The sequence below is a fragment of the Haliotis rubra genome, unplaced genomic scaffold (assembly GCF_003918875.1).
Source record: "Haliotis rubra isolate DU_JTF1 unplaced genomic scaffold, ASM391887v1 Scf1807, whole genome shotgun sequence".
NCBI classification, from domain to species: Eukaryota; Metazoa; Mollusca; class Gastropoda; order Lepetellida; family Haliotidae; genus Haliotis; species Haliotis rubra.
The window spans coordinates 9,906-34,265 of NW_025765789.1; the positions used below are offsets into that span (position 1 = coordinate 9,906).

General features: G+C 43.8%; 1 protein-coding gene across 1 annotated transcript; it reads right to left on the reverse strand.

Moving 5' to 3' along the window:
* Positions 1 to 866: 866 nt before the first annotated feature.
* Positions 867 to 23,652, reverse strand: LOC124273475 (endoglucanase 4-like). Its single transcript, XM_046708744.1, has 15 exons — positions 23,564 to 23,652; positions 21,820 to 21,999; positions 21,370 to 21,616; positions 20,822 to 20,857; positions 19,349 to 19,512; positions 17,873 to 18,089; positions 16,696 to 16,869; positions 15,880 to 16,064; positions 10,422 to 10,581; positions 9,812 to 9,923; positions 8,205 to 8,355; positions 7,251 to 7,395; positions 2,024 to 2,189; positions 1,373 to 1,563; positions 867 to 966 (listed from the first exon to the last, which is right to left on the reverse strand). The coding sequence occupies exons 1-15, from the start codon at positions 23,609 to 23,611 to the stop codon at positions 926 to 928; spliced, it is 2,217 nt and encodes a 738-aa protein (XP_046564700.1). The 5' UTR covers positions 23,612 to 23,652; the 3' UTR covers positions 867 to 925.
* Between the last annotated feature and the right edge of the window lie 708 nt (positions 23,653 to 24,360).

The window sequence follows — 24,360 nt, forward strand, 5'->3', positions numbered from 1 at the left end:
GTGCAGTGTGGCCAGCTTCAAGTCTTCTTAGCGTCTGGTTCCTCTGAGCTGTCGTGAGTCGCGGCATCCTGCTTGGACGTTGTAATGGGAATGTTTCAACCAGGTTTGGGGTGCATTTTATAGGGCTGGTCCTTGTGAACAGCACGTGCAGCATGAGTTGCATGAAAAACAAGGAGAACACCGTACCCTCTCCGAGATCAGGTTGCGTTTTTGAGACCATTTCCTTGGTTCCATTCTGAGTTTGGGAAGGAATGTCTTTGCTCAGGTAAAGTTGGAGATGTTGTCAAAATTATAGAATCAAAACATTAAATGAGTTTACAGTTATCCGTTTCTGCGAAGGAACATTCCAAACTGACGTTTCTTTTGCTGCTTAGTATATATTCTCATAGGCATTGTCTGTATGTTTAACCTAATGGTTGTCCGAGGCATCCTTGTACTAGTACCATATCCTAGTACCATTCCCTGCTGGTGAACAGAGGCACGTTTGAACTAAGTCCCTTGCCACAAAAGACTCTGCCGCCTGTGTACTGTACGTCTGAGGATATTCTATGTACTGTACACCCCGGAAGTGACAACACCCTAAAAACCTGTAAACGTTGTGTCTATAGGCTGAAAAACAACCCGGTTGCTTGAGGATACGATCACAGCACACTGTTCTGCCTTAAGAACGCTTGCCTTCCCTACACACAGCACCAGAGGGATGTTTTATATTGCTTCAGTGTTATTTCAATGACTGTGTCAGAAAGCAGACAACTACGACTCCGTCAAAGACTATACGCCTGCAAGTCTGGCTCCGTATAAGAAAGTAGGCACATTGACAGTATAAGAGGATTGTTATCTAAAGTGTCAAAAAGAGACGACTCGGATTAGAAGTGTACAAGTGTATAGTATTTATTCCATGATAATGTAAACAAGTATGTTGAGTTTAGTTCGGGTATAGCTTCCTCAAGAACAGCGATTTCAGAGCTGAAACAATAGAAAATACATTTCTTATGGATGCATACACGTGTTACCACAACTCTCCATTATACATCACGTCACTACATTCCTTATGTCAAAGAATCACTCACATAAATATCATTTCTCTTAGAAGCTACGCAGAAAATAACCTGCAGTAGAAAAATAGGATGGTTTTTAACTGAAACACCAGGCTTATCACCGAGTGACCAAAAATGGTTTCATACCGATTTGAGTAAACTTCCATCATTACTGCGGCGGTAGATATAGACATTGACATGAATGGTTCGAACAAGGGTCTTTCACCATGAAATCAACAATCTGTGGAAGGATGCAGCTGACTGCGTTCACGCACCAGCGAACGTTACCCAACAGGCTACCCTGTGGAAGGATGCAGCTGACTGTATTCACGCACCTGCAACTGCTCCCTGGAAGGCGGCGTTGTAGTCACACGCTACTTCGTTCCTGACATAGTCATCTCGCTTGTCGGAGTAGGACCCGGACTTGTCTGGTCCCCCGACTAACGCCCCAAATAGTGTGTGGGGGTTCGGGCCCGGTTGGCGCTGGTCGTTCCAGCCACAGGGAGCAGGCATCATTGGGCAGGAGCTTAAACAGAAGTCATCAGCTAATGAGTTGAATATTTAGAAGGATAGGTAAATATGACTTATAAGAAATAGCTTCATATGGTAGTTGAAACCTGTAACTTTTTATTTATATATTTATCCATTTGCTCAATTTAAATTGGAAATGTACATATTAGTGAGCAACAGATGAACCAAATAAATTTCCCTACCCATTACCCATCTGTAACCTACCTTCCCCTGTGGTGAGGTGCGTTGAGGGGTATAGACCCATGTGTAACCTACCTTCCTCTGTGGTGGGGGCGCTGAGGGGTATAGACTCATGTGTAACCTACCTTCCTCTGTGGTGAGGGCGTTGAGGGGTATAGACTCATGTGTAACCTACCTTCCTCTGTGGTGAGGGCGTTGAGGGGTATAGACCCATCTGTAACTTACCTTCCTCTGTGGTGAGGGCGTTGAGGGGTATAGACCCATCTGTAACTTACCTTCCCCTGTGGTGGGGGCGTTGAGGGGGGTTCTTTCCGAATCCAACAACGTAGCTGTGGCCAGCATCTCCCAGTGCGAAGTGAACCTGACTCATAGCCCACTTCCTGTACGCCGCAGCACTGAGGCCTTCTTCTGCTGCCATCAGTGCAATGAACGCCATGTTAACTGCAGAGAAATTGAAAGGGTTTTGAACTGTGTGAATCACAGTAGATGGATGCTGTTGAAGGCGCCAAGTAATTTAGGGGGTAATCGTTTGATACCCTGGAAAAGTAATATAGGCGAAACAGGGTTCGAACCCTCTATCAATGGTTTGACTCATTTCAGGTACGCACATCAAAAGATAGGGCCACTCTTGACCCTTATCTACATGGAACACCAGTGAGTGAATTTGGCTTTCAGCAATGTTCCTGCCATGTCACGACAGGGGACACCAGAAATAGGCTTCACACATTGAACCCATGTAGGGAATCGAACCCTACTTTTCGGTGTGACGAGCGAACGGTTTAACAAGTAAGCTATCCCCTTCACCCTAAATCATAATAAGGATGACCAAGGTAAGTACTACAGTGGGCATACGCGTCGTACCGAGGCTGTTGAAGTGGTTGAGGGGTTCTGGTTTGTGATTAAGGCAGATTATTGAGTCATATCTTCGATATCTCCATCATCGATTGCTAGTTTGGGCAAATAATAACATTCATGCCTTGAGGTTTGCTGAAGGGGTTAGCATTTCAAGAACACGTAGACAGTGACCCGTCTCTGCACCTGTTCTAAATACCCCTTTATGGTCACGCGACACATGCCATCCCGCAGTCGAGACGTAGACTGGTGATGACTTGCTGCTTGTAAAGACAATTTTCACATTTTGTGCTAAAAGTGTTGATCAGTTATTGTGGGGTAAGGGTTAGCATGTCTTACTCTAGCATAGCACCCACCATATACCTATTGTCGGTACAAAAGTAAGTGTAAGGCTCCCCAGAGAGAGGACTGTTGTATCAGAGTGGAAGGTACGTACTGGCATATCTGATGGCTCCCCACAGTAGTGGGTTGTTGTATCAGAGTGGAATGTACGTACTGGCATATCTGATGGCTCCCCACTATAGTGGGTTATTGTATCAGAGTGGAATGTACGTACTGGCATATCTAATGGTTCCCCACTGTAGTGGGTTGTTGTATCAGGGTGGAATGTACGTACTGGCATATCTGATGGCTCCCCACTGTAGTGGGTTGTTGTATCAGGGTGGAATGTACGTACTGGCATATCTGATGGCTCCCCACTGTAGTGGGTTGTTGTATCAGGGTGGAATGTACGTACTGGCATATCTGATGGCTCCCCACTGTAGTGGGTTGTTGTATCAGGGTGGAATGTACGTACTGGCATATCTGATGGCTCCCCACTGCTGTGGGTTGTTGTATCAGGGTGGAATGTACGTACTGGCATATCTGATGGCTCCCCACTGTAGTGGGTTGTTGTATCAGGGTGGAATGTACGTACTGGCATATCTGATGGCTCCCCACTGTAGTGGGTTGTTGTATCAGAGTGGAATGTACGTACTGGCATATCTGATGGCTCCCCACTGTAGTGGGTTGTTGTATCAGAGTGGAATGTACGTACTGGCATATCTGATGGCTCCCCACTGTAGTGGGTTGTTGTATCAGGTGGAATGTACGTACTGGCATATCTGATGGCTCCCCACTGTAGTGGGTTGTTGTATCAGAGTGGAATGTACGTACTGGCATATCTGATGGCTCCCCACTACAGTGGGTTGTTGTATCAGGGTGGAATGTACGTACTGGCATATCTGATGGCTCCCCATGTAGTGGGTTGTTGTATCAGAGTGGAATGTACGTACTGGCATATCTGATGGCTCCCCACTGTAGTGGGTTGTTGTATCAGAGTTGAATGTACGTACTGGCATATCTGATGGCTCCCCACTGTAGTGGGTTGTTGTATCAGAGTGGAATGTACGTACTGGCATATCTGATGGCTCCCCATGTAGTGGGTTGTTTTATCAGAGTGGAATGTACGTACTGGCATATCTGATGGCTCCCCACTGTAGTGGGTTGTTGTATCAGAGTGGAATGTACGTACTGGCATATCTGATGGCTCCCCACTGTAGTGGGTTGTTGTATCAGGGTGGAATGTACGTACTGGCATCTGATGGCTCCCCACTGTAGTGGGTTGTTGTATCAGGGTGGAATGTACGTACTGGCATATCTGATGGCTCCCCACCGTAGTGGGTTGTTGTATCAGGGTGGAATGTACGTACTGGCATATCTGATGGCTCCCCGCTGTAGTGGGTTGTTGTATCAGGGTGGAATGTACGTACTGGCATATCTGATGGCTCCCCACTGTAGTGGGTTGTTGTATCAGGGTGGAATGTACGTACTGGCATATCTGATGGCTCCCCACTGTAGTGGGTTGTTGTATCAGGTGGAATGTACGTACTGGCATATCTGATGGCCCCCACCGTAGTGGGTTGTTGTATCAGAGTGGAATGTACGTACTGGCATATCTGATGGCTCCCCACTGCAGTGGGTTGTTGTATCAGGGTGGAATGTACGTACTGGCATATCTGATGGCTCCCCACTGTAGTGGGTTGTTGTATCAGGTGGAATGTACGTACTGGCATATCTGATGGCTCCCCACTGTAGTGGGTTGTTGTATCAGAGTGGAATGTACGTACTGGCATATCTGATGGCTCCCCACTGTAGTGGGTTGTTGTATCAGAGTGGAATGTACGTACTGGCATATCTGATGGCTCCCCACTGTAGTGGGTTGTTGTATCAGGGTGGAAATGTACGTACTGGCATATCTGATGGCTCCCCACTGTAGTGGGTTGTTGTATCAGAGTGGAATGTACGTACTGGCATATCTGATGGCTCCCCACTGTAGTGGGTTGTTGTATCAGGGTGGAATGTACGTACTGGCATATCTGATGGCTCCCCACTGTAGTGGGTTGTTGTATCAGGGTGGAATGTACGTACTGGCATATCTGATGGCTCCCCGCTGTAGTGGGTTGTTGTATCAGGGTGGAATGTACGTACTGGCATATCTGATGGCTCCCCACTGCAGTGGGTTGTTGTATCAGGGTGGAATGTACGTACTGGCATATCTGATGGCTCCCCACTGCTGTGGGTTGTTGTATCAGGGTGGAATGTACGTACTGGCATCTGATGGCTCCCCACTGTAGTGGGTTGATGTATCAGAGTGGAATGTACGTACTGGCATATCTGATGGCTCCCCACCACAGTGGGTTGTTGTATCAGGCAGGTGGAATGTACGTACTGGCATATCTGATGGCTCCCCGCTGTAGTGGGTTGTTGTATCAGGATGGAATGTACGTACTGGCATATATGATGGATCCCCGCTGTAGTGGGTTGTTGTATCAGGGTGGAATGTACGTACTGGCATATCTGATGGCTCCCCGCTGTAGTGGGTTGTTGTATCAGGGTGGAATGTACGTACTGGCATATATGATGGCTCCCCGCCGTAGTGGGTTGTTGTATCAGGGTGGAATGTACGTACTGGCATATTTGATGGCTCCCCACTGTAGTGGGTTGTTCTATCTGGGTGGAATGTACGTACTGGCATATATGATGGCTCCCCGCTGTAGTGGGTTGTTGTATCAGGGTGGAATGTACGTACTGGCATATCTGATGGCTCCCCACTACAGTGGGTTGTTGTATCAGTGTGGAATGTACGTACTGGCATATCTGATGGCTCCCCACTGCTGTGGGTTATTGTATCAGGGTGGAATGTACGTCCTGGCATCTGATGGCTCCCCACTGTAGTGGGTTGATGTATCAGAGTGGAATGTACGTGGGCTGTTGCTGGCATATCTGATGGCTCCCCACCACAGTGGGTTGTTGTATCAGGGTGGAATGTACGTACTGGCATATCTGATGGCCCCCGCCGTAGTGGGTTGTTGTATCAGGATGGAAATGTACGTACTGGCATATCTGATGGCCCCCGCCGTAGTGGGTTGTTGCATCAGGGTGGAATGTACGTACTGGCATTATCTGATGGCTCCCCGCCGTAGTGGGTTGTTGTATCAGGGTGGAATGTACGTACTGGCATATCTGATGGCTCCCCGCCGTAGTGGGTTGTTGTATCAGGGTGGAAATGTACGTACTGGCATATCTGATGGCTCCCCACCACAGTGGGTTGTTGTATCAGGGTGGAATGTACGTACTGGCATATCTGATGGCCCCCACCGCCGTGGGTTTTTGCATCAGTGTGGAATGTCCACCAGAACGTACTTGCATATCTGATGGCTCCCCCACTGTAGTGGGTTGTTGTATCAGGTGGAAATGTACGTACTGGCATATCTGATGGCCCCACCGTAGTGGGTTGTTGCATCAGGGTGTGGAATGTACGTACTGGCATATCTGATGGCTCCCCACTGCTGTGGGTTGTTGTTATCATCAGGGTGGAATGTACGTACTGGCATATCTGATGGCTCCCCCACCGTAGTGGGTTGTTGCATAACAGGGTGGAATGTACGTACTGGCATATCTGATGGCTCCCCACTGTAGTGGGTTGTTGCATCAGTGTGGAATGTACGTACTGGCATATCTGATGGCTCCCCACTGTAGTGGGTTGTTGTATCAGGGTGGAATGTACGCACTGGCATATCTGATGGCTCCCCACTGTAGTGGGTTGTTGCATCAGTGTGGAATGTACGTACTGGCATATCTGATGGCTCCCCACTGCTGTGGGTTGTTGTATCAGGGTTGAATGTACGTACTGGCATATCTGATGGCTCCCCACTGTAGTGGGTTGTTGTATAACAGTGGAATGTACGTACTGGCATATCTGATGGCTCCCCACTGTAGTGGGTTGTTGCATCAGTGTGGAATGTACGTACTGGCATATCTGATGGCTCCCCACTGTAGTGGGTTGTTGTATCAGAGTGGAATGTACGTACTGGCATATCTGATTTCTACCCACTACTGTGGATTGTTGTATCAGAGTGGAATGTACGTACTAGCATATCTGATGGCTCCCCACTGCTGTGGGTTGTTGTATCAGGGGGAATGTACGTACTGGCATATCTGATGGCTCCCCACTGCTGTGGGTTGTTGTATCAGGGGGAATGTACGTACTGTCATATCTGATGGCTCCCCACTACTGTGGATTGTTGTTTCAGGGTGGAATGTACGTACTGGCATATCTGATGGCTCCCCACTACTGTGGATTGTTGTATCAGAGTGGAATGTACGTACTGGCATATCTGATGGCTCCCCACTGCCCTCTGTAGGCGAGGCCGTTGGGAGTGTATGGGATCGTGCCGCCGGGCATCCAGTCCAGGAAGGTCTGGATAATGTCCTGCTTGTACTTGTCCTTCTTGGTCAGCTTGTACAGCAACACCTGAACAAGGAGAGACACGAGTGAGTGAGTATGGTTTTATGCCTCTTTTAGCAATATTCTAGCAATACCACGGAGGGGGACACCAGATATGGGCTTCACAAGGAGTAACAAGAGTGGGTGAGTATGGTTTTATGCTGCTTTTAGCAGTATTCCAGCATGATCACGGCCGGAAATGGGCATCACAAGGAGTAACTAGAACACGAATTAACTTCCTAGTGGACTAGGTTGTGTTTAAACATAAAAAATATATCTGTGTAAACTTCAGGGTAGTGTCACAAGTACCAACAGAGTTGAAAAAAGTGATTAAAAAAAACGTTTCCCCGAACCAGCCGGTGGAAAGTGAATGTACGCCAATGTGTGATGGCGTTTTGACGTGAAGTAACCAAGAAATGGACATTGAATGGTTGTGTCTTTGATGTTGGAACCATAGTTGGGTGTTTGACCTTCCGTTTGCAGTGTTTCGGTGACGGTTTTGAGGCAGATACCGCCATGACACCGTGTGGTATTTTACAGATTTGGGTGTTTACTCCTGATCGCCTGTTACATTTGTAGGCCTGAGACGAGCGGAATTGGAATTCGCCATGTACGACAAAACTGGCATCACTCGATAAAAGGTGAATATATTGACTTTGTCACTAACTAAAAATGTTTGCTTTGACTGTATTTAAATATTATTATTATTACCAAATGCTGCATCTTCTAGTGTTGCTAAACGGACTATTTTGTGGAATATTCTTCTGACATACTGTAGACACTGACCTCAGGTGAGAAGGTAAAGACATAACCAACACGTTGCCATGACAACTCACTGTTTCTCCCGCCTGTTTGTCATCCCAGGAGAATCCCCACGCGGATCCATTCTGGTGGAAGTTCTCAGCCGCAGTCAGATACTTCTGTTCCTTGGTGGCCCAGTACATCCAGGCCCCGCCCCACGCCAGCTCGTCCTTGTAGCCCATTGACCTGGTCAGGGAGCAGGGTTAGTTCATGGTGAGCAGTAGATGGATAGACGTTGTCCGTCTACTGTCCGTCTAGTTCATTATTTCAATATTTGACAATATTCTTATACTTAATATCTTGTCGCTTTCATATGGAGATAGTCGGTGTTAATCGTTCATTTGTCACGCTAGTTCGACCTCCAGTATGGGTAGATGACTGCTGCCAAGTGTCCCCATAGTGCTATTGCTGGAATGTTGCTGAGGGGGAGGAAACCGTACTGAGTGATGTAGCCACACACTGTTGGACACTGTAGGATGGCTAGTATGGTGGTTACACCGATCGTTGGTTGGTTTGTTATAAGGGTAATGCTATTTTTGAGGGCATTATCATTTGCAGAAGCCCAAAGGTCTTCCATTAACTGCCCGACGAATGATAATGCCCTCAAAACTAGCATTACCGTTATTATTGCTAAAATACATGGAATGTGTGTTGAAAAGAAAAAGGAAACAATGAAGGAATTTGACTGAAAGTAAACCCAAATCAACTTCTGACGGGGTTGACTGCCCGAATGCAATTACATCATCGAACAATTCAAGTCACGTCACAACAGAAAGTGACGATATTCGACCTTGGCCTTTGACAAGACCATAGCCTGCAACATGTCAAACTATGTCAGTGTTCGGTTTTGGTCCATCAACAGCCTTAATAGTGCAATTGTTAAGGTTAGCACCAACAAGAAAACCAATATTATCGCATTTTAAAGCAGGAATTCGGGTTGCTTTGACTTGTTTGACCCAGAATATCTGCCAGTCGAAAGCCAATTAATGTCGAATGAACCGTAAGCCAACGCACCCACTATGACGTCACTTGACAACAGAACTGATAGTGGCCCGTCTTTAAGGTTGAGCGGTCCAATATCATTTGCAGCGGCCAGCAAATTTCTGATAATGGGAGGGCCGTTTCATGATAATTCCATGTATTTTAGCTATAATGGTTGTTTTACGCCGCATTCAGCAATATTCCAGCTTTATGGCGGCGGTCTGTAATTAATCGAGTCTGGACCAGACAATCCAGTGATCAACAGCATGAACATCGATCTACGCAATTGGGATACGATGACATGTGTCAACCAAGTCAGCGAGCCTGACCACTCGATCGCCTCAGTCGCCTCTTACGACAAACAGGGTTTGCTGAAGATCAATTCTAACCCGGATCTTTACGGGTCAGACCGGATATGTATGAAATGCACACTCCCAGTCGTGATTGTGTGGAAACGTAAACACGTGGTAAACACTTTTGAAGTGATGAATGGAATCGTTCCTGCCCTTGAAAATGTAACTATATACTACAAAGAGCTGAAAAGACAGCCATAATTGTTGTGACGTTATCATCCACGTATATATAGAGCGGCCATTTAGTCATGCCACAACTGTTAGACATAGAGTTACACAACCTGCAGTAAGCGGCCTAGAATACCCACCTGTAGTAAGCAGCGGCTTGGTTGATGCAGTCAGTGTAGATGCCGGGGTTGTTGAGGGCGAAGTCGTACAGCTCTCTACCGTGTTGAAGCAATTTTGCCGCATAACTACTATCTACGAAATACAATCAGCGATATAATCAGAGACTGAAGTTTCTAGTGTGCAGTTAAAGTATGACCTGGTATACGTATTTCACATTTAATTGTTCTTTAGAATCTGTAAGTACCGAAGTCTTACTTAGTACATATAATTTTGTAAATTAACCCATCGTCTTTATATTTTCTGACTTGAGGCAGATGTTCAAAAGGACTTGGCTTCCTGCTTTGATGTGAGGTGAGATAGAAAGATGAATGCACGTGTGTATTTGTGTGCGTGCGTGTGCGTGGGGCTAGCTGACTGACCGCGCGTGGCTGCAATATTTGAACTAACATGGCTACCCAACTCAGTACACTGACTCCAAGCCATCCAGTCCATTCAAGTGCCACCAGTCATCGTGTTTTAGTAAGAAGCAGCAGGGGATCGAACCACCGAGCCTCTGCTCTCCGGGCAGACACTCTATCCACGAGACCACGGTCTACAGTGATACATGATACAGTCATCCACGGTACTCACCTCTATCCTTGAACGCTAAATATCCAGCTGCAAAGGCAGCAGCGGTCTCGGCAGCGACGTCGGCGCCTGGACAGGAAGTGGAGATCTTGTAGGCTGGTCTGGCCATGGTCATGTCCTCTGGGCGGCCCCAGTAGGCGTGGTCTGCGCCACCGTCACCCACCTAGAAAGTCGGGAAGGAAGGTTATATATGAGTGAGTGAGTTTAATTTTACGCCGCATTCAGCAATATTCCAGCTACATGGAGAAGGTCAGTTAATAATCGAGTCTGGACCAGACAATCCAGTCATCAACAGCATGAGCATCGATCTACGCAACTGGGATTCGATGACATGTGTCAACCTAATCAGCAAGCCTATCCCGTTAGTCGCCTCTTACGACAAGCATGGGTTGCTGAAGACCAATCTAACCCCGATCTTCACGGGTAGGTTATTAACGAAGCATATATAATCGTATACATTGTGTTGGTCAGGTCTAAGGAGTCCGGAAGGGCCGTCGTATGGTATCTGCAAAATGGTAAACTGTTTTATTTCTCAGAAGAATCCTCGTCTGCTATTCTAGAAGGAAAACACACCTGAACATATAATTCGTTCTTGCTGACGTGGGCTTTCAGGAAGTAGTCGAGCGGCCATTTAACGCTGTCGTACATGAAGTCCAGCTGTTTGGCCTTCTGGTAGGCGTCCTTCCACTGGATCAGGCCCCAGAGGAGAACTGTGGTGGAGTAGGCCATAGGCAGCCCAAACTTCACATGATCACCGGCTGTAAAACACAGATACTGGCGTCAATTCAAACGTCCGTTCAGGCAAACAATATGTCCCCATAACACACTGAAACAGACCCCAGCTGGCACAACACATGGTTTGGGTCACTGTTTGATAATTTGGGATGACAGCAGGTGTTCCACCCCACCAATATGACCCGCCACCCTCACAATAAACCAAACAAATATCTACAGAACATATTAGTGGAATATGCGGAATGATAATCAGGACATATGAATGGCTGAGAACGTTCATAAGATTACTTCGATTGTGGGACAACTGTCTTATCATGGGTGGATCCAGGAATTTTGAACCCCCTGAACCCCCCATTGGCTCCGCCAACGCAAAAACAAAATCTTCAATGTGGTCATAAGTCATATTCAAAAGGGGGAAAGGGTGGGTGGAAGGGTGGGTGGGTTTGACCCCCCTGAACCCCCCTCTGGATCCGCCAATGCTTATACTTCGAATAATTTCTGAGTGCGGCGGAAGAGAAAACACACACAAACTATTACTGACTGACTTATGTGTCAGGTTGGGTGTATTCGGGTATAGCAGATTGTTGATAAGTCATCATATCCATATGTCTGGCTAGCGCTTTAAAAGACTTTAGCGAAATGTCAAAAATATGTTCACTCAACTGACCATCATACCATCCCCCCCCGTGAGGTCTTCTCCCCCGCTTCCCTTGTCCTTGAGGGAGGAGTCATTTCTCCATGGGATGCGGTTACTCGCCGGAAGTTTACCAGATCTCTGCGCCTCGTAGAACAGGATGGACTTCATGAGAACCTCGTCGTAGTTATACTTGGTTTGGTCAGCTGGGGACATATGAAACTCATTCCTATATTTGTCAGCAACTCCATATCCCAAACAAAACAAAATATTTGGTTACCAGCTTTCACTCCCCCCATTCCCCATACATAGTTCCCTTTACGTGCTACTTATTCTTTACAGTTAGCCTCAAGAGACATGATGAAACCCTTCAGACTTAGGCCTACACAATGTCACACGTATCCAACACATCTATACAGAAAACTTACGATCCCTTGGAATCTGGACCTTGAATGGATCTTTCCCTAGGTTGGTAAATTCGGCAGATGCGCAAGGTGCTTTACTTCCTGAGTAGGAGCCGGTGACGGTTATGGACAGGGAGGACCCTTTGTTGATGATACCGTCGTACGCCTTGTTGACGATCTTGAAGTGGGTGCCGTCTGTGTTCTTTGATATCATATCACCTTGCCATTGCTGCCAGAAGAATCGTAGAGTGAGGGAGTTAGTGAGTTTAGTTTTACGCTGCATTCAGCAATATTCCAGCTATATGGCGGCGGTCTGTAAATTACCGAGTCTGGACCAGACAGCGTAGAAAATCTAAAAGCTAGCAAGTACTGTGCCTTGTAAGAATGTCCATAAACACCAAACTATCTGTTTCAGATAATCATAATGATTCGTACTTTATGATTCCGGTAATCATATTGATGCATACTATCTGTTTCAAATAATCATAATATGCGTACTATGATTTGTTTCAGATAATCATAATGATACGTACTATCTGTTTCAAATAATCATACTATGCGTATTATCTGTTTAAGATAATCATAATGATGCGTACTATGATTTGTTTCAGATATTCATAATGATACGTACTATCTGTTTCAAATAATCATACTATGCGTATTATCTGTTTAAGATAATCATAATGATGCGTACTATGATTTGTTTCAGATATTCATAATAATACGTACTATCTGTTTCAAATAATCATACTATGCGTATTATCTGTTTAAGATATTCATAATGATGCGTACTATCTATTTCAGATAATCATTATGATGCGTACTATCTATTTCAGATAATCATTATGATGCGTACTATCTATTTGAGATAATCATAATGATGCGTACTATCTATTTCAGATAATCATAATGATGCGTACTATCTATTTCAGATAATCATAATGATGCGTACTATCTGTTTCAGATAATCATTATGATGCGTATTATCTATTTCAGATAATCATAATGATGCGTACTATCTATTTCAGATAATCATAATGATGCGATGCGATATTATCTGTTTGAGATAATCATAATGATGCGTACGTATTATCTGATTCATTCATACGTATTCAGATAATCATAATAATGCGTATTATCTGTTTGAGATATTCATAATGATGCGTACTATCTGTTTCAGATAATCATAATGATGCGTACTGTCTGTTTCAGATATTCATAATGATGCGTACTATCTGTTTCAGATAATCATAATGATGCGTATTATCTGTTTCAGATATTCATAATGATGCGTACTATCTGTTTCAGATAATCATAATGATGCGTACTATCTGTTTCAGATAATCGTAATGATATGTTGCCTGACAGAACTAAAAGACGCCACTGGGATGATGACAATGGCCTCTAAAATAGTTTTGCTTCAGTAATAAAGACATTGTCTTACATCGATTTACGTAGTTTGTGTTTGTTTTAATGACATTTGTTGAAACTGTCATTGAGAGTCTTGAATTACCGAAAATCCTGTGATGGCCTCGCAGAAGGTGATGTCTAGAAGCCAACCGTCGATGGTGTCTGTGGCCTGGACGTTGAATGTACCCTCAAACTTCCCCGTGTTGTCCTTGATTCCCGACATCTGTACCTTCAATCCATGACTGCCGGCGACAAAGGCCGCCACAAGAAGTAATTGCCACATCTGTGTATAACAAAACAATTCATCCAGTCCTTCAAGCTGCTATTTGATTATGTGGACATATGTCAGCTGTAATTTGAGTCCTTTAACTTTCTGGGCCTAGATTTTCGAAGCTCTCTTAGCGCTGAAATAGTCGTAAGTGCCATACCTTAACATTAACTTACGACTATCTAAGCGCTAAGAGAGCTTCGAAGTCTGGGCCTAGGTCTATAGGCCCAAATCGTGATTTTTCACCAAACATGTTTGGCTAGTGGGTGCGGGACTATCCAAGTTCTGTGGTTGTTTAACGCCATGAATCAGCAGTATTCACTCACCCATTTGCACCGTATCCATGGATATTTGTAAAATTGAAGATACTTTCTTGTGAACACGGACAACGTGATCTAATCTCATTTAATATCAATTCACTAATTTTTCGTTGACATTCAAATGGTTAACCAAGCTAAAACACGTTCATATTGAAGTCTCGTACCAAGTTTGTTTCAGTAGGAGTAATACACGTGTATTGAACTGGCCTGAATATAGAAATAATAAGCCGTTTAAATCATTTTGTCAAAAAAGGTGCAAAATGGCCGATTTGTTTTCAAATTAAAATTGTATTAAATGTAAATTAAACAGGGGTATACACCCGCGAAGTATGACCCGAGGCTTACCTTTTGGCGAACCTCTGATAATTGGATTGTAATACATTGATACGTTCAGCACTGCTTTTACCAGAGATTTCTTATGAGTAATGAAAAGCTTTTGTCGAATTTCAGATGGTAATGTCAAGAGAGCGTTTTCAGTACGTACCCTGCCAAAGGAGTGTCCTGCAGAAACTGATGGCAACTCGGGACAAGGTGCTCGTTTCTTATCTTGCTTGTATGTAGCTGTCTGTACAAAGGTTAAATCAAGCCATCTGCATGTAGGTTGCTGAATAGATAACAAATAATCTAGCAGAATGAGTGAATAGTTGAATGAATAATATATTCTATCGCTTCTATTTCAGTAATTTCACCACTGGGAACATCAGAAATTGGGGTTTTATGTTGGGATTTGAACCAGTACCTCCGGCTTGGCGAGCGTACACGTTAACCTCAAGACTAACTAACAGTCCCAATTATATCTACAAAATATTGAAGAATTTACCCACAGAAGACTTTAAATCCAGGTAAATGGGTTAAGTCAGGTTAAACCGTTATATTCAGGGCTGATATTTTGTCTGAAATTGCAGTATAAAGTTTCAATGACGTTCACAATGATTGTTGCCATGTTCAGGTTCTCTATTAAAAAGCTACAATCTGACTACAAACGAAGCACGGTTTCCATACAGCACACAGAGGTTCTGTCGTCATCCAACATCCAACATCATATCCCAGTATTACTGTGCACGAGGTCAAGTCTACAGAAAGCCAGTCTCGATTTTCCAACGAAACATATTCTACTGGGCGTTAAGGGTGACAATTGTATGAAAGGATCACAGAAAATAAGGGATGACGCCATGCGTTAAAGGATCAACATTTCATGAGGCTGTTTACTTAACAGCTGCCCCACTCAGTACAGCCCTAGGTAGGGGTCAGTCATGACGTCTAATGGGGCTACTCAGTGGCTAGTTTTTGGTTCAACTATGACCATTGAGCGCGACATCTATCATTCAGGGCCTTCCTCACAGAGTAATGTCAGATCGGACACCCGCAACTATTTCATTATATTGTATTCAATTTGTAGCCAATATAAGCCAACCAACTATCACCGGTTTCGAGTTCCAAAAACGCTTCGTATTTTATTACACGATATTGATTTGGGTACAATTCCTATTGCCATGTCTTCCAGATGCCACTATAGCCACTGCATAAACAAACCACGGAACATTTGAAATCAGATCAGTATTCACACATACATTGACACAAGTCTATATTTACATGGGTTGCCAGTCACCCTTTTAAAACCAACGCCTTGCAATTACCTACTTACAGTTTTATATATGACTGTTATATCTTCGAAGGTAAACCTCTATACCTGTGCGTAGAGCTCGTTAGGCTTGGTGTGGCACTTGATGAAGTAGTCCAGCGGCCACTTGATACATTCATACATCTTCTCCAGTTGACCACTCTTCTCGTAGGCATCCTTGTAATCAAGCAGACTCCACGTCAGGAGGGTCGTGCTGAACGCCATGGGGAAGTTGAATTTGACGTTGTCGCCAGCTGAAAGAGTAACGTCATAGCGCTTTATCAGACCAAGACACATTGTCCTGAGACAATCAAATTCATAAACTATTGCCCTGATATGTCCCACAATCCTCGGTATTGTGAAACATTCAGTATTAATTCATGATTCGATTCATACGTGTTTTTCTTTATCAAAGGACAGTTCTTAAGTTATTTTAAGTTCATTACAACAATATAACAAAATATGTATCACTGCCATTATCAAAGGAGTGAGTGAGTGTGTATGGTTTTACGCCGCTTTTAGCAATATTCCAGCAACATCACGGCAGGGAACACCAGAGATGGGTTTCACTCAATCTATCTGTAACCACTAGACTACACCACCGCCCCCATTATCAAAGGTAAAGACACTTAAGGAGACATACAAATATGGTGTTGATAGAATTTAGGAAGATTCAATCTGGCATGCACACGGGCAAGAACAGGTCGCATTTCTTACTTTACTTGTGTTTGTCGCCAATATGATGTAAACGTGCAAGAAGAAAAAGGATACAAATGTTAAATACAGTGTGACCGAAAACGTAAAAATACACTACATTTTCATTCAAACACATACTTTAGAAAACATGTTTTTGGTTTGCAGCAACTGTTGCCAATAGATACTCACCGTCGTACCATCCTCCAGTGAGGTCTTCCCCGTTAGCACCCTTGTCGTTGAGGGCGGAGTCAGCTCGCCATGGGATCCTGTTGTCAGGGGGGAGTTTCCCGGATCTCTGAGCCTCGTAGAACAAGATGGACTTCATCAGGATCTCAGCATAGTTGTACTTGGTTGCTTGGGCCCCTGGCGACAGATAGTGGTTGCACAGTCATCAAATAGTCATTGGCTTCACGTGGAAGGTCTATTCATGTAGTTAGGAAGCGCTTTTTGTCCCCAATCTCGTATTGAAACAGTCCGATATTGAGACATTCGCTGGAGTTCACTTCTTCTTCATGTGGACGAGGTCGGGGCATCAGTACGATGCATAGATACTTTACAATACTATTAAAGTAGAGCGTGTTGGAATTCCTCTGGCTTTGCGGTGATGTGTCAATGCCCAAGCCCTTTTGAGGACGGGGAACTCAAAGGATGGACTTTACATGTAAGCGTGTAAGCAATTGAACCGTAAGATCAGGCAGACAAACACATGCTGAAACCCCAATCCTCTCGGGTCCCATGATGAAAACGTATACTAAAGACAGTCTTAGATTGTCAATCACATAACTAAATTATATTCGTGTTATTGTCTTTACATGACGCTATTGCTAACATGTATTCATTGATGTCAAAGTTAGTTGATAAAAACAAAGGCACCTAGGGCACCTGTCGTCATAGAGACTGCTGTTCGCTGTGCAGAGTGGCGGCCCCTGGTCACGCCAGGAACCTAAGATCACAAGTTGAATCCTGATAAGCCCGATTATGTTTCATGGTTTGTCAACACTATACCCATCTTTCGACTGAGTGAGGCATGGGATGTAACTGTTATGACGTGATATAACATGAATTCTATTGGAAGCGGTGTTGAATCCAACTCCCTCGGTCACTGTCATAAGAACACAATACAAATAGTGTATTGTGGAGTTTTAGTAAGATTTGTCTTCTTGAACACAAGTTGGCTTTATGATAATGTCATGTATGGTGGAATATTCAGTGACCTGTGCATCAACACAAGAAAACATGCTGACGTACAATATAAGGCGCTACCAGTCTCTCTGTACGTTTAAAACGCCAATGCCTCACGGTTATAATGCGACACAGTCATAAGTCACCAAACATACACGTGAACGTATCACAGAAGGTCACTGACCTGTAACAACAGGGGTAAGAGGCAGCGTCTGTCCATCGTTGGTGACGTCGACGAGGACGGCAGTTCCGCTGGGATCGCCAGACCCACTGCACACGTTACCTGTCATCCGAACACAGTAATGGTCTCCGGCGTAATGGACACCTTTGGCTTTCCGGTTGACCATTGTCCAGTGTTTGGAGCAGCCTGAAGATGATCCAACTATATCCCCTTCATAGTTCTAAATATCAAAAGGTATACGTTTCTGTTACACAGATATCGAAAATATAATGATACAAGACACACACGACCTGCTATTTGGTCATACAAGGCAATAGATGACAAGGTGTTATTGTCCCTTCTAGACATGATCATTTGAATGACAACCCAAAATGTATCTTCGACCAGACATGTTCACTCTGAATCAACAAAAACACAAAGTGCATTGACAGGATTAAATATTTTTTTTACAAGTCGATTTTATGTGATTTCAGGAACAATTTTAGGATTTGAAAAAAAGGACAAGAGTGTGACTCAATCAGTTCTTTCTAAGGGTGTTCAGTCTTAAACGTATTATTCGTACCTTGGACAAATGAGGTTTAGCACAACGTTGGACATCATTGCACGTGAAGCGAGGGTCATGCACGTGGGTTTATGTGCTGGGACAGCGTGTCACATTGGCTATCCCTCTCAAATATATTATACTGATACACAGCAGACCAGTCCTGTTTTACCAACTGATGACCGAGTGCCAGAGTAAGAAAGTGTGCTTATTTTAACGTCTTCAAGGCTGACAGTCCATCCAGAACAGCTCGGAAGCGGTGACTTGTGGGTAAAATATGTAATGTGTGTACAAGATGTAAGTCTATAGTTTACTGACCTGAACTTACCTGGATGCTGGTAACCTGTATTTACAAGATGTAAGTCTATGGTGCCCTGGCCTGAACTTACCTGGATGCTGGTAACCTGTATTTACAAGATGTAAGTCTATAGTTTTCTGGCCTGAACTTACCTGGATGCTGGTGACGTGTGTGTTCAAGATGTAAGTCTATAGTTTCCTGGCCTGAACTTACCTGGATGCTGGTAACCTGTATTTACAAGATGTAAGTCTATAGTTTCCTGGCCTGAACTTACCTGGATGCTGGTGACGTGTGTGTTCAAGATGTAAGTCTATAGTTTCCTGGCCTGAACTTACCTGGATGCTGGTAACCTGTATTTACAAGATGTAAGTCTATAGTTTCCTGGCCTGAACTTACCTGGATGCTGGTGACGTGTGTGTACAAGATGTAAGTCTATAGTTTCCTGGCCTGAACTTACCTGGATGCTGGTAACCTGTATTTACAAGATGTAAGTCTATAGTTTCCTGGCCTGAACTTACCTGGATGCTGGTGACGTGTGTGTACAAGATGTAAGTCTATAGTTTCCTGGCCTGGACTTACCTGGATGCTGGTGACGTGTGTGTACAAGATGTAAGTCTATGGTGTCCTGGCCTGAACTTACCTGGATGCTGGTGACACCCACACTGAAGGTCATGAGGAGTTCCCAGGCCTGGATCTCCTCCTTGAGGTCAACACAGAACTGCCCCTCCCACTGACCATTCCTGTTCTGGATCAGCTCCATTGTTAAGGTCTGGTTGTGAGGCACGTGCAACGGCTGAGTGCCCTCTGTTGACAATGAATAAATATCAAGTACGACAACTGCTTTATGTTTCTTTGACTAGTTGTCAACCGGCACACAAATAATACGCATTAATTAAAATTCATTTACCCAGTAATCGAGGGAACCAAATACAAGGTGAGTGGTGTCCTACTGATGAAGTTTTTCCAATAATAAGTCAGGTTGGTGATTGGATTCGCCAACACTGTATTGGGGAACCTGGATAATAACGTTAAAGGTCACATGCAACGTAAAACACAACTTTGCAGATTCTGATACCTTTCGGTATGGACTTACCGAAAAAAAGCGTCAAAAATGCAAATTCAACTTATAAAGATGAAAAATAACGCGATGAAAAAAAACGCGGAGTTCAAACGTTTCACTAATTTTCCCCAGACTTTTCTGGGGAATACGGGTTTCAACAGCTGGCTGCGCTCATAGCACGTGCGCAGTGAAATAGGTTTGCGCAGCTTGGAAGCGGGTTGTCCGGTGAATACTCGGTGAAGGCTTTGGTGTGAGCTAGTTTCATAATGTTTTGTTGATATCTCACAGGCGCGAGCTTTTTGTATGTTATGACAGTAAATAAACTGTTTATATAATTTCATTTGTCTATTTCACCACACGTTCTTCTTACCGAGTCACTTTCTCAGTTCGATACTTAAAAGCAATGTCATTATTTAGAGTTTCCACGATTTCTAACTGTGATATAGATATGTCGCTGTCACAGACAAAACTCAATGTCTTGTTTTATTGACACCAGTGTGTCTGCCTGCCTGTCTGCTAATGACAATATTCAATACACAACTGCGATAACTGACCACATGCAATTTGAACTTAACACCAATCAGGCTATACACCATAAACAAAACGCATTGATTAATGGCCCGAGTTCAGTCTCTGTCACATTATGTAATTACACAGACAGGCAGGTGTGATACTTGAACACATGACATGTTATGATGTCTGTTGATTGCAAAATGTTATACACAAAAAATGAGCATGTATTTACAAACCCCAACTTTCTATATATACACACACAATGACCCGTGAAGGCGGCATCTGCTAATGAACCAGCCGTTACACTTGAGTGCACACCCACCCGCTCTGACTGGGTTCGGTATCCCGGCTGCTTCGTTTCGAGGGAGGTAAACCCAAGTACAAAATATTGCACTTTTGATTTGCGATTATACGCTTATAATTTTGTTTATTTGTTTTTTCATAATCAGCAATGCATATTATATGTCATGAAGAAGTGATAATTGTGTTTTAATTATGTTTGATTTTTTGGTTGCATGTGACCTTTAACGTGAAACTTACTTGTGGTTGGAGGATGTGTTGTCGTTGGGGGCCACGCTACAAAAATAAGAAGGAATCATCATGTTATATTCTTGGACGTTTCCTTCCAACGTGTGCTCTGTTCATTCGTACATTTGGTAAGTATATCAAGCATATCATATCGGATTCCACACAGCCTGATCAACATGTCTATTGTCCACGATATGCAGCCTCAAGGAAGTTTTGATAAAGTGCAAGGAATAGTTATATATGTGCTTTTTCCGAAAGTATTTAAGGAATTGTACATAATATGAAGGTGTAACACATTACGAACGAGTTTCAGATAGCCGAGCAGTGATCATGGTTGTCGAACGTCTCGGTAAAATGCCATTGACGTATAAATTATTTTATTTCTGTATGAGTATGTGCATGCGTGAATGAATTGTGTGTGTGTTTTTGTGTGTGCATGCAGGTGTGGCTGTGAAAGTGCATGCATGTGCGTGTGTGTGTGTGTGTGTGTGTGTGTGTGGTTGTTTTGTATCAGTCATGATTTACAACAAAGCATCTGTGAACATTTATAACATCCATACTCTCGCCAGGTCCCAGTGTTCTCGTGGTAGTTGGGGCTGTTGTGGTCGATGTCGTCGATGGAGGTGTAGTGGGGTCGGGCATGTTCTCTAGGACGACAGTAGCCGTTGGGGTGATGTCCCCGTCAGCGTGTCCTTGGAAAGACAGACACAGCTGGTCCCCAGGATGTTCGTCTCCATTGAATGGTTTGTTGACTACCACGTACTCTGTGCCGTCCGTATTCTGAGACTCAATGTCAGCCAAATAGATCTGATGTGCAAGATGGCGTGAAGCCAAGGCATGGTTATACAACAGTTGACAGCAAAAACGTGTAAAAAATGTCCACACTGACACAGTAAAATCGAACATTTTTCCTGTTATCCTTCGATTAATAAAATGATATTTTAGTGATATATAATTATCTATCAGCATCTAATTTTAATATGAATGTAATTCAAACTTTATGAACCGACCTCGAGAGACTTTGTCGGCATGCTGAAATGAATTCGAGCTTTCCAGGAAGTGACGTCAAGAGTGAATGGTAGACAGAAATCACCCTGGAATCCACCACTCCAATGGTTGCCCATGGTAACAGGCACCGTACTCGCCGCCGACGGGCTCGCAAAGAGCCCCAGTAAGAGAAGATGAATCATCTGCGAACATGTCAATGACAACGAGTGAGTTGAGTTAGCTGTCTATGTACTATTCAGTATTGTGTTGGGTTGAGACAGGACAATCCCTCGGTTACACTTTCTTTATACACAAGGATGCGTTGTTCACAGTTTTATGAGTTTCGAGGACATCCAACTTACACATGATTTGTTACTCTTGAACCTGTATGTACCAGACTCTTCTCCCCCAAACAATGCCTGGCCCACACAACACATCCTATTATTCCTTATGGCGATTTCGTTCTTACTGTACTTCTCGCTGTAAGCTACTGTACTTCTCAGCTGTAAGCTACTGTACTTCTCACTGTAAGCTACTGTACTTCTCGCTGTAAGCTACTGTACTTCTCACTGTAAGCTACTGTACTTCTCACTGTAAGCTACTGTACTTCTCGCTGTAAGCTACTGTACTTCTCACTGTAAGCTACTGTACTTCTCGCTGTAAGCTACTGTACTTCTCGCTGTAAAGCTACTGTACTTCTCTATGGCTACTGTACTTCTCACTGTAAGCTACTGTACTTCTCACTGTAAGCTACTGTACTTCTCACTGTAAGCTACTGTACTTCTCACTGTAAGCTACTGTACTTCTCACTGTAAGCTACTGTACTTCTCACTGTAAGCTACTGTACTTCTCACTGTAAGCTACTGTACTTCTCGCTGTAAGCTACTGTACTTCTCGCTGTAAGCTACTGTACTTCTCACTGTAAGCTACTGTACTTCTCGCTGTAAGCTACTGTACTTCTCGCTGTAAGCTACTGTACTTCTCACTGTAAGCTACTGTACTTCTCACTGTAAACTACTGTACTTCTCACTGTAAGCTACTGTACTTCTCACTGTAAGCTACTGTACTTCTCACTGTAAACTACTGTACTTCTCACTGTAAGCTACTGTACTTCTCACTGTAAGCTACTGTACTTCTCGCTGTAAGCTACTGTACTTCTCACTGTAAGCTACTGTACTTCTCGCTGTAAGCTACTGTACTTCTCGCTGTAAGCTACTGTACTTCTAACTGTAAGCTACTGTACTTTTGCAGAAATCCCTTTTTATGCATACGCTATGTCAACAGTTAATGATATTTAAGTTTCGTTTGATTATCAGTGTTTAAAGTCCCTCTGGTTCCGCCTGTCTTATAAGCAGATTATTCCCAGCAAATCACTTTTAAACACCTAAGATTCGTCTAACTTTTCAGGTTCCATTAATAATAAACCAGAATATATTTATCCACCGTTGGTGTTTAGTTTTCGTTTGGAACATCAATCTTTTCGACAACTCGGGCGTTAGAGCCATGAGAAGTACTCTCAACAGACCAGAGCAGTAGTTGACTTTATAATACGTTAGGTGATGTTACATACAGCTATGGCGTTAAAGATCATCATGCAATGTTTAATATATGAATACATTAATCATATTTGCATGCTGAAAATTCATGCCATGAATAGGTTTAACGAAGCAACGTCATATGTAACATATTCTGTTATAATACACTCCTACAGGAATCCCAAACCACTATCTGTTACAATCAAACCTAAGCTCTTCAAAATGAACTGACCTGCCCGGATGTCTGTGAGTGACTGTGCAGCTTGAGGCTGAACTGCATTAACACATGCCAACCTGTTATCTGGGCGACCCCGTGGCTTGATAGCACTATCAGTAAGTGCATGCAGCACCATGGTGTCACCCATCTGAATAAAAACTCAATAATCATATATACGTTTCAAAGAAAAAGGGATCACAACGAATGGTCACGACAGGTGACATATGGGGGATGAATCATGTCAGTAACCTTTGAATTCGTTGACACATCATAATCTTGTTTTTTAATACAACCGTCAGCATGTTAATTAGGTGCGATGTGTAGAAATTCCTGGAATCTAGACACACGGCCGTACCTAACAACTATAAATAAACACATATCGTGACAAGCAAGAATAAGGCAAAAATCGTTTCCATGAAGTACAGCGTGTAATCCCTTAACAATTCTATAATCTAGTGAAACTGAAATTAGCTGTATAATGTCGGAGACAGGCACCGTCTGCACACAGGACAGATCATCGCGGTGAAAGAGAGGAGTTTTTAAGTTGATCTGTTTTGGGAGATTTCCATAGAGGATTATCTGACATCAACTGTTCAGGATGAGGATCATGGTAGCTGCCATGGAGGTCTGGCAGTCCCTCCCTATCTACAGCTGTGGAGTGGGGAGCCCCAAACCACGCCCAACTGTAAAGGTTGTGAATGAGGATTTTGGTAGCTGCCATGGAGGTCTGGCAGTCCCTCCCTATCTTCAGACGTGGAGTGGGGAGCCCCAAACCACACCCAACTGTATAGGTTGTGAATGAGGATTTTGGT

What these genes read in the sequence shown, in the direction of transcription:
- LOC124273475 (XM_046708744.1), bottom strand. Translation starts at nt 23,611, where the DNA reads ATGCAGTTCAGCCTCAAGCTGCACAGTCACTCACAGACATCCGGGCAG. An exon ending in AACACATCCTCCAACCACAA is followed by an intron (nt 19,513 to 20,821) that starts GTAAGTTTCACG and finishes CATTGTCAACAG; the next exon opens with AGGGCACTCAGCCGTTGCAC. An exon ending in CTTCCAGGGAGCAGTTGCAG is followed by an intron (nt 967 to 1,372) that starts GTGCGTGAATAC and finishes CTATTGTTTCAG; the next exon opens with CTCTGAAATCGCTGTTCTTG.